Source organism: Microplitis demolitor, chromosome 3 (assembly GCF_026212275.2).
Source record: "Microplitis demolitor isolate Queensland-Clemson2020A chromosome 3, iyMicDemo2.1a, whole genome shotgun sequence".
NCBI lineage: Eukaryota > Metazoa > Arthropoda > Insecta > Hymenoptera > Braconidae > Microplitis > Microplitis demolitor.
The window spans coordinates 3,403,717-3,415,595 of NC_068547.1; the positions used below are offsets into that span (position 1 = coordinate 3,403,717).

Consider the following 11,879-nt stretch of genomic DNA (forward strand, 5'->3'; position numbering starts at 1 on the left):
TTATTAAAGACACTTGTATGGGCAGCAATTGCGTAAATGTTATATAAATTACAAAATTTACCACATTAATTTTTTTTTTTTAATGTTAAAGTTTGAATTTTTCTATAAAAAAAAAAAATACAAATATATTTGATAATAATAAAGATATATGATAATAAATAAAAGCAATATATCTAAGGATTTATATCGTATGTCCCAAAGGACGAGAGGTCAATTTCGATAAAAAGCACGGCAACATCAAGATAGCGAGCAAAGAGACGTGATATTTGCAGACACTCGAAAAGTACTTTTGGGACTAACTCCAGAAATTGATAACAAACAAATTCAACATCACAGACTATGTTTCTTTTATTTCTTCACTTGTTTTCTCCATTCACTTCGTTCAACTTCAGTTCGACTTCATTTTATCAAAGAGCCGAATAGAAACCATGCCGAGTGGTATACGCAGCATTTAATGCCAAGGATATGAGAATACGAGAGGAAAAAGACACAGCGAGCGCACCGAGGAGGTTAAGGGTAAAAAAACCCCGGGATTAGGGAGAGGGTTCAGAAAGTGCAGGGGTGTGAGTGTTCTGCATGAGAAAAAAAGAGGTGGGTCGAGTGGGTCGGCTTGAAAGGTAAAGATTTAAATGCCCTCTCGCAAAAAGCATTTAGCTATTCCCCGTGGCAAACGACCATAGCGTAACGCCATATTCTTATATACTATGAACATATTTTAAACAGATTCCCTTTTCCGTTTCGAGGTGTATTTATGTCCCTACCATTTTATATACCACGCATTTATATTATATACACACTATCGTATATAAACTATGTAACTAGTTACAACTTATAGTAGATGTTGTGAGTCGTGAGTTCGAGACGCACTACAAATTTTTTTTTTATTTTATTCTTTTTTTTAAAGGTAAAAAAAGAAAAAGTAGTGGGTACAATTTAAAAGGTTTAGAACGATTTCCCTAAGGGGTGCGATTGTCGGATATCGACTTGTGAGTCTCTTTTGCATATATATATGTATATGTTTGTGTATGTATGTGTACATAAAGCCGATACATTTTATTTAAGCGTGTCTCTGCAGAGTATTCTGACTTATTGCCAAGTCTTGTGTTATTGCACGACCAAAAGTTATTTTTCCATCTTTCTTTTGTGATTGTATACTGGATGCTGGTTATTATTTTTTTTTTTATGTAGTAGACGGTACTTTTTTTGCTCTATGACCCTCGTTGAAGCGACACAAATTTACGTTACAGTATGTAAAATATTTTCGTGCAGAAGTGAATACATAGTGAAAAATGACACGTGAGATGAGAAGGGGGGCTGGGAAAATTTAATAATATTTTAGCATGTCTTGTATTGTGTATGCCAGAAAAGAGTGATCTGTCGAGATGGGAGTCGCGTCGTTTATTTAATATTATTTCTGGCAAGTCGTATTACAAAATAAAATAGTATATATTTGCTTTTTATTTTATTGTCAAAAATAAATAATTTATAAAATTAAAAAAGTAAATATGAAAATTTAAAAAACGTAATATTATAAAAAAAGAATATAATAAATGACAAGTACAAGAGTGAGGGAAAAGAGAAGTTATTTCTAATGGAATTAATGTGCCGTCCTTATAACCCGCCCGAAGCGCAAGATTTGCTTTTCATTTTGGAATATGTGATCAGGGTATTAGTGGCTCTGTATTATTAAGAGATGAAAACTCGACTCAAAGGTAAGCGCACGCGATAGCATCCAGAGAGATAGGATACGTTTTTAAAATCTGAAAGATAAAGACGAAGATCGGTAAGTGGTAAGAGAAGGTGGATCGTCGAGATGTTTAAAGTCCTCCGGGCAACGAGACTTTTCCGATTTCAATGCGTGCCTGATTTAAAATTCATCAGGCCTCTTTAGAGCTTATTTTTTTTTCGCTACGCTACCGGGTATTTATTTTTACCTCTCCTTTTATTCATTCTTGTACAAACGTCAAAGGAAAACGGCTAATCCTGTATTCCGGAGTCTCTAGAAATATTCCTGTCTTTTGTCGACTTAAGAAGATTGTTAAATATCATTAATATTTTATTAAATCATTTTTACCCAAATTACAATTCATATATATACATATTTACACTCGTAAATAATTATTTTTAGTTACCAGTTACCATTTATTAACTTTAAACTAATTGTAAAATAGGGTTTGATTACCCCCTTAAAGTAATTTAGTCTCAACATTTGACGGGTTCCGTGGATCTCTCGTTGAAGCAATTTAATAAGCCGCGGTCGAGTCAATAGCTCGTTGGCTGTATTCAATTAGTCTCAGTACAGTAACTGAACGTGCACAATATATATACTTCATATAGACTACAATGTGTGCGTTCTACACAAGATATGAATTGAGAGTAAGTTAAATTTTCATGTTGAGAGAAAATGAGGGTTTATACGCTGCAATAGAGAAAATACTTGAGTCAATTATGATTACATTGCTGAGTATTAAATTAACTGGCTGTTTTAATGACTACCAATAAGTAATGACTTTAAAGGTATCAATTCAGGCGAAATATATATTTTACTACCACATACTCGGCAAGTAATGATAATGATAATGTAGTAGATCAATTTCATCGAGATATCTAAGAAATGACAATACGCTACATTTCCCCGCGAATTTACAATGCAGTCTATAGTGGAATTTTTTTTATGTCGATTGGCAAAAACTATTACCACCTAGGGACCAATATTGTACATAAGTTGACGCGCTAATGTACGATATTTTATTCCCCTTTAGTAAATAATGATAATAACAATGACAACAAGAGCATGGTATTGTAGGCAAAAAAGTTACCCTTCAATAAGTGTCTAAAGTAGGGGCCGTTTTAAAAGATCTGGCTTAAAATTCTTAAGCGACAAATCGAAACTCATCGTCAAATCGCATAACATTTACGCTGTAAAACACATTTAGGAAAAAAGCCATTTTAATAAATTACCCAATTCAATTTAATCCAATCCAATAGCTGTACATTTGTAGCACTACTTTTATTTTTATTCATTTTGGAATTTTACGTTTGACAAACAGTTAATAACATGAGCAATAAAATTATATTCCAATCAGGTGATATGTCATTGTTATCATTATTATTGTATTTTGTAGCATATCGATTTATAATAAAGGAAAATCATAATAGGGAATGGAATTTTAACGAGTTATGAATGAATGCTATTGGTTATTATCTCTTGTGCGCTTTTGAATAGACAAAGACAAAACTTTGTTATATAATATATAGAGATGTATGAAATGATAATAAATAAATAGATGAGTACGATATGAAATTCGATGAAAAGCGTGAATTAGTTGAAGGGAAATGCCCTCCCATTGCAGTGAGCAATATATGGTAACAATATATCTCATTCCACTTGTTAACGGAGAATCAATCTCGATTCACCACAATTTGCAATATGACAGTGCTTAATTATGACGTCCATTGGATCATTTTACACACCTTTTTCATCGAAACTAAATATATTGTTCGTTAATAAGCAAAATCAATAGTAACTATATTTATACGATGCATGAATAACATCAGCAGAAATGTCCTCAAGTCGACGAACCGTTCCTTGATATTGTTGTTAGTGATTGGTTGCTGGTTATAAGCACATGTTGACTTAGCAATTCTGTTTCTAAATTAGTAACCGTATGGGTGAGTTGCAGGAATTATGCAGAGATCCAGATCTGATGGAATTCACTTGCTCGCGGTTAACATATTGCGACAAGCTATCCTAAACATTATACCATCAGCAGCGTCGAGTGATGTGGATCGAGTTTTGCTAATACTCGTCTCATTCGCTCCCTGTTCAATTGTGATGTCTCTTTGTTTGGATATATTACCTTCGTGTGTATGTGTGTTGTGAATGATGTTTATATGATGCACTTGGACGTACATATCACTGAAATGATAGAGAATATCCTTAGGGGATATCATATTGTTATAGCTGATGTCCTATCAAGAAATAGCCATCACTATGCTGGCGTTGGAATTCAAAAATGAATATGAGCAAAAAAAAACTGTCCGGCTTTGGAGGTGATAAAAGTAAAAGGAAACAGCCAGCTCGTTGACTATGAAGAAAACTTAAAGTCTTTTATCAGAGTCAATGGAGTAAAGTTTAAGTAGTACACTTTGTGAACTTTTTGGTAACGGTCTTTTGATAAGTTGCATAGGAAGCATTCCTTGAGGATCGGATTCTCGGCTCATCGAGTATCCACAATTCATCGGCTATATTCCAATTGATGTAACACACAAAAAGCTGTTCGACGTAGCACGATAATCGAGAGGTATTTGCATGAAATCTTGGAGGGATGTATCAAGAGCTTCAGAGGACAAGGAAGACTAAGATGTGAAGTTGGAGAATTGGGTGCTGAGGGTTGGGGTAGGAGTTGGAGAGGGAGAGGTTCGAGGAGGGTTGCGAAATAGACTAGATTTGCATTTGAGACGGATAAACCGAAGGATCTGTCCGGAATAGCAGTTGGTAGGCCCGCGGCTAAGTGCAAGGATATGGCGGCAAACGTCGTTACGGGGTTGACGGACTCATTATCGTTGGTTTGCATATAGACGCGAGTTCTCATCCTCTACTGTACACCGTTCCAGACTGATATGAGATGGCGAGAGAGAAGTAGCTGGTGAAACAGAGATAGACATATAGAACCAAGTGAGAACTCGAAGCTGAGCTCATCGCTGACCGACTGCTAGCCAAGTAATATGGATACGAGGGGTTGGATTGCGAGAGGCTGCACACAATAGCACCACTAATGCACAACCCTCCTTGTGTGTCCACATATCTCCCCAACTGTGCACGTTGCAAGAGCAGCCCAACTACTCTAACAACTGGCCCTCCGGCAAACTGCCAGTACAGACCATTCAATATTGGCCAGTATTGCTCGCGCGAAAGCTTATCTACGGTTAATGGTGACACTGAATCGCGGAAGGAACCGGACTGTCCAATCATCCCGGCTATTATCTGAATCAATCAACAATTCCAGTTCCATATTAAGCAATCATTTTTTTATTGCTGTAATAATTCAAATTAGTACTGTACAATAAATGAATTATCACATTACTTTTAAACTGTATACACATTAGTTAATAACTCTTTGCCAACAAAGTTAATACTGCATGGTTCTACCATGATTGAATTACAGGATCTTAATGACTTAGAAATGTCTAATATTAGAAGAGGCTTTTGATGTGTTTGATATCCGGTATGCACTTGCCAACTGCACACATACCAGTCCATCTAAATGCACATGATATCGACAGGCAGAGGTTACGTAGCCGCCATCTCACCCAAATACCCCAACAGTATCAGCACAGCTCATTGCTCGCGAATCCGGCCAATTTCCGGCTCCCAAGCTGATCGTCACTTTACGACACGTGTAGCGCCTGTAGCAGCAGTAGTTACTGCAATATGTAACAGCAGATGCAGCAGCACTAGGCCTCAGACTCAAGCTCATCATCCCTATATAGCCACATACATATCCCACAAACTGCTCATCACGAGCCAATCCCAATGCGCCTGAACGCGGTAGTATAGATAACCTAGTAGTGGCTTTCTACGATTCATGATGTAATTTCGCGGATCGACCTGACTCAGGAGATGGTGCTTTAAATGGATTTCGGTTTGATTATACCAATGTAAGCTTGATATCGCCTTGGAATTATTAACAAGGACGAATTTCGAATCGAGGGAAAATGGAAACTTTGATGAACTAGAGGAATATACAGCTACCTGGCAAGGTCGTTTATTAAATCTGTAATGCGCAATGCTTAATGTAAACTATTGAAAGTTCCTTTCAGCAGCAGGTAGCATGGGAAAATGAATAGAATTGTAGACTGGTGTCACGCAAAAACCATATTGCTATTCCGCTTGCGTCTATACAACGTCCATTGTGTGACACATTGTGCCAAGTTAATACGTTAAAAGCCTATCTGTGTTGAAATCTCGGAAACAGGGAGAATATTGCCGTTGCGGAATCCAAGTCGGCGTAACGAGGTTACACTCGCAAAGAGACAATCGACGGTTAATGACTGGGTAATTGAATGCACTGGAGATATAAACTGATGTGTGTACGTGTCTATGTGTGTATATTTGAGGGGTGTGTAGGTGGAGTTGTAGGCGAGAGTGCTGGATATATCGTCATGTCTGGCATACATTTATATCAACATATATACCTAGAATGTGTATGGCGTACATAGAATGCGGGAAACCCTGAAACCACAACTCCTAGCCTAGGGAGAGAATCATAGATGATGGTGTTACCGGATGGAAAATTATGATACAGTGTTTTGGGGATGATAATGATGATGATGATGATGATGATGCCGCTCGTCATTCAGCATCCATTCATGATCACTAAAGGAAACTAATGAAAGCCGTCTATATTGCAGGAATTCGTAAAAAGGGAAAAAAATAGCCGATTATATTCTCTCTTTTGAAACGTGAATTTTTTGTGAACAAGGTATTCAGTTCTATTGCATCGAACGGCATTTTTCATTCACAGGAAACAGATAACCGGCAATTTCAATACCGTGAATATGATGAAAGCCATATCCACCCCTTGTGTGATGCACAAAATTTTACTCACTCGTTCCAAACGAAACATAGCAAGCCAACGAGATCTATTATTAAACGATAATTTGTTTTGCAGGTCAACTAATAGTAACATATTGATGAAAATTCACCAATTTCGTTTGCCTCTTTATTTATTTATTTATTATTTTTTTTTATTTTCAACAAAAACATCACTGTTATCATCATTAATATCTGCTGGGTTTTTGTGTGTTTCCGGTATTATGAAAAAATGAATAGGATGTGAGCTATAAAAAATTTGATCGAAAAAATAGTGAAAAAACCGCGGGGTTTAAACAGCCCCCTGTTGCTGGAACGGGAGATTGCTGCAGACACATTACAGACGAATGCGTCGCTGACAAGAGCGTGCAAATTCTTTTAACGATCCTCATCGCGTCATACCTAACCCCAGAATAAAAAAAAGTAAAATAGCAAACTCCCTTGTGATTACTAAAAAAGTTGTTTCTTTTGATACCCAGGCACCCTCTTATATAATAATACAGACGCATTGTTGGTAAACTAAATCTCCTTTGTTCGTACAATATTATGGCATCATTTTGGATGATCAATTTGAGATAATTATTTGGGTTAATTTTATTAAATACAGACCCGGCAATATGTCTCATCATAAAGAACCAAATAAAACTGGAATTTAATATAAATATGAAAATAAAAAAAAATTTTAATACTCGTGATAATTTTTTTTTTTTTATAAAAGTGGTATTTGTTGAAAGTACTGTCAGGTTTTTATCATGATATCATGAACAATGTCGATAAAATCAACCGAATTTGGCAATAAATTCGTACCGTCGGGAAATATTTCATAAGGGTGGAATCCATCAATAATAGTGGACCCAAAATACGACCAGAGTTAAGAACATACGTATATATATTTTTATTTTCTCTGTCATTTTTACCAGGTTTCTTTGTCTTGGACGTCGACGAGGGTTCGCCCTGCATTGACGATAAATAATGCGATAAAACACGAGTTTGTCAGGGCTATCATGAGGGAGGTGGCTTTTCTGTGACACGGAAAATATTCCTTTTTGTCTTCTTTTTCAAAAGTATCAGGGCAAAAAAATAAATACGGATGTTTCGATAATTCCCGGGGATTAAGATTTAAAATATGTATGAATTTAAAAATATGTGCTTACATTTTATTGGATAATCTGAAGATAATACAATTTCAATAATGAACAAATGGAATTCCAATGAGTGTTTATCGATTTTATCAGGTTGATTCTCATCGTTCGGAAGGCATTCCAACAAGACAAATGTTACGGGTTATTGTTATTGGCTCCGGTCATAACCAACGTCTTTATCGCAAACGGTAAATAATTTTGATCGCAGCGAAAAAAAATATAAATAAATAAAAAGAAAAGGGAGAGTGGGTAATGCGTTTGGAACTATTCACTATCCACTTGATGTTGATTTTTTCGGGACGAAAAAATATTATAGCGGGGGTGAAAAAACATATTCATAAAATCACCATCCGAGACCGCTTTTTCGACGAGCTTGTCTATTACTTCAAGTGACGTCTCCTTCATATTACACGATATCGAGTATTGGCAATTTTATTAACACTCACACATTAAATCTAAACTGTCCAACAATAAAAAATTACACGAAATTGGTCAGTGAAATAAAATATACAACTCGCGATCTAAAATTACCGCAATCAGAAAACTCAATTTTTACTTTTGATAGGTTACATAAACCTCAAATGTTACGTCTGTATTAAGTACAACACCTGAGTAATATAAATTTTTTAATGTTATTAGTTTACCAGTTCGTATTATTATAACATCCGGTTTACGTTACCGTGGATCGTAAACATTAATAATGTAGAGAAGATAAAATTATTGATGCTAGTGGTAGTTATAGTTTGACAATATGTATGCTGAAGGTGGAATGGTGCGAATACTATTGTGTACTAAATAAATGCCTACTACAATAACTAAAACCTAAAACCCCAGAGAACTAGCATGAGCTAGAGTAATGTCATTCCTTTATCACCGTAACACGCGCTTATATATATATTAATTATAGTTAACTATAAACATATTTATGTTTGTTAAGAATATAAAAAATGTTGCATCGACTGTTGCTTAAAATTGACGATACAAATTTTGTGTATGCGTGTGTTCATGTGATTAAATAAAAAAAGTTTCCATTGAGACGATAAAAAATTTTTTTATCATTTGATTAGATAAAAAAATTAACGAATTAAATTTAAAATAAGAGTTTTATATTTATTTATGACTTCAGTTATTTTATATCCTACTATTTTGCTAAGTTTTTTTTTAGGGATTTTCTATATTTATATATATATATATTTTTTTTTTATGAAGGCAAGACAATACTGAACGTACGTTTGGAGAGAAAGTTTTACGATTTTTCGCTTTCGCTGATTTAACGGGAAGTTTAACGACTTGCATTATCAACATCAAGCACGACAGGAAGAAATAGAGGAGAAGAATGAGAAGAAAGAGTATATATAAATAGAGGAAAATCGAATAAAAGCAGAAAATTTTTGTGTAGACATGTACACAAGTATTATCGAGTTACATCTAATCATCATAACCTACTACTCGTAATATTATATGCCAAGTGGCGAGCAAATGTATGGAGAATGTAAAAGTTTAATATCTACCGGTTTACGATTCTATGACACATCCCTTTTGTTATGGTTGCTCATATATGTGTGTGCATATCCACATTTATTTTCAAATGAGTAACATTTATGACGGTGATTTTTAAAATTGAATAAAGTCGACTGCGGCTTTTACAGGAAATTAAAAAAAAATATATATATGCTTTATGTTTTTGATTATTTACAACACATTATGGATATTAATGATGTAGAGTAATTAAATTTATTGCAGTTTAATAATGCATTTAGCCTTTATTGAAATATATTAATTTATAAACAATGAATCAAAAAAGACTGTCATAAACTTTTCAAAATATGCGTATACTTTTGAACAAGTTGTAGGCCATTGCAAACGTTTTTGGTTTGTTAAAGAAGGTCAGCGGACTGGCAGTAATGATACTGGGGGTTTACTTTCGAGTTTATACATTTTTTAGTACAGCAATCATCGTTTGCAACACACTATTTAAAAAAAAAAAAATTGGTTATAAAATAAAATTCATTTTTTGTAAACGAAAGTCAGAGTGTATATAAACGAATTGTTAATTACTTACGAAATGTCCAGGCATAATGCAAACTGCTGGTTTTCTGATAATTGGTGTTAATTCGGAAAATTTTTTATCAAACGAATCATTTGGGTTTAAAACGCAAGCATGGTAATACTTTCCTGCGCCTCGACCGCATTTATTAGAACAACAATCAGTATTTTCTGAGCACTGAAAACAATATTTATAAACTAAGTTTAACATGGATTTTGGTTTCTTATTTATCACAAGTAATAAATTATTTTTTTACATACTCGGTCACCGATTGAACTGCATTGCGTAACTGCGACCTTTATGGTCGTAGTTTGTTTATTACTATCTTTTTTTGACAGTAATTCCTCCATTATTGGTGTGCAAAAATTAAGTGGATGACACTTTTTGGAACAGCAATTATTATTTTTTAAACACTATTAAATAATAACAATAATTATAATAATACACTGAAAAATATATTGCTCTAAGAGTAATACCTTTAGGTTGACGGAAAAAAATATCATGATTCAAACGATCTATTGGACAGTGATGTGTATCATAAAAAAAGCGATCTGGACAGGCAGTGTACTATATTATTCTGGTCACGATACTTTTTTCTCCGTGTTTTTGTTACCATTCAAAGTTTAAAAAACCATAAATTGGTAATATAGCAATACTTTATCAGCGTAGAAGTCAGATTGCTATATTTCCTTTACAATGTTTTGTTAATAAATCAACTATATTGCATATATGAGACATATATGAGGCATATATGTCTCATATATGAAGTTTGCCAGCATATATATTTTTTTCGTATGGATATATGGTTAACCTAACAATACTTTTATTTGGCAATAATGATATCGCAGCAATCTAACATTGCCAATGTATAACGATATATTTTTTTCAGATAACTATATTTCACTAGCATTACTTCAAATGGTTTCGACAACTACCTGGGTCGAAAGTAAAACTTGATTTAAGCAGTCATGATTTAAGATGACCAAGTTTAAATAAAATTTTATTTTGGACCTGAGTAAACTTTTTTTCGGTTTAGTGTGGACAACATATATGTATACGTATTAAGTGAGAAATTTTAATGATATTATTAATTACGTACATGCGATCCAAGTAAAGTACAAGATTCAGGTTTTTCGACACTCAAAACTGTTGTGGTCTGTCTTTTAGGTGGATTTGGTACTACTGTAGAACAAAACCCATAAGATTTTCCTTCGATAAAAAAACATTTTTGAAAACAGTAACAGTCATGATCTGACGAACACTGTAATAATTAAATAAATATTTATATATATTTTTCACTGTCCATGTAGAATAATTTTTGAATTAAAATACATATACCGTAATTCTGTTAAAAAAACAAAAGGTTTGAGGTACAATTGGCAAAGCTAAAGGCGAGTCTAATGAGTTTTCTACTTCTGAAACGCAAGTGGAATTGGATGATTCAGTTGAGTAGAGACACTTATGAGAGCAGCAGTCATCGTTATGAGAACACTGTAATGTTAAATATCAAAAAATTATTTATCATGATTAATAGTCAAATATGTTATGGTGCAACAGTTTATATATATAGTACATACGTGATTATCGATTTGCAAGCAATCTTTTACTATTCTTCCCTGTATTTCAGCTAAAAGAAAGAGTTCAACAAGTACGAAGAGTAACATGTTTAAGTAGCAATAATATTTTTTAAAATTGAACGACGTTTTCGTAGCGATATTTTTATCAAATGAGAACATTAATGTTCTATACTTGTTCTATCTATGATAAAAAAAAAATAAAAATAACGCTCGAGATAATGGGCAACGCTCATACTGTAATTAAGTTTAATGCTTGAAAGATTAAAAAATGTTGGAAATTCCAAAAGTGTATACTTCAATCTCTCATTTTATTTTTGATCGTTACTTGTCTTCTATTTTTATTTTATAATATCAATTTATTTTTGTTCAATTATCAATTTTTATCCAACTTTTAAATTATTAATTTGATTTTTTTATTTCTTTTTTTCAGTTTGAATTTTTTTTATCAAACTTTTTTTAAAATATCCCGGATTTTGGTTTTAGATATCGCTCTTATCTTCAATCCTACTGTTACGCTA

At 33.7% G+C, this 11,879-nt stretch overlaps 1 protein-coding gene across 1 annotated transcript; it reads right to left on the reverse strand.

Moving 5' to 3' along the window:
* Positions 1–9,480: 9,480 nt before the first annotated feature.
* LOC103576588 (uncharacterized) lies at positions 9,481–11,551 on the reverse strand. Its single transcript, XM_008556879.3, has 6 exons — positions 11,362–11,551; positions 11,123–11,275; positions 10,884–11,045; positions 10,045–10,197; positions 9,800–9,961; positions 9,481–9,707 (listed from the first exon to the last, which is right to left on the reverse strand). Exons 1-6 carry the CDS (start codon positions 11,518–11,520, stop codon positions 9,615–9,617), a joined length of 882 nt encoding a protein of 293 aa, XP_008555101.1. The 5' UTR covers positions 11,521–11,551; the 3' UTR covers positions 9,481–9,614.
* Between the last annotated feature and the right edge of the window lie 328 nt (positions 11,552–11,879).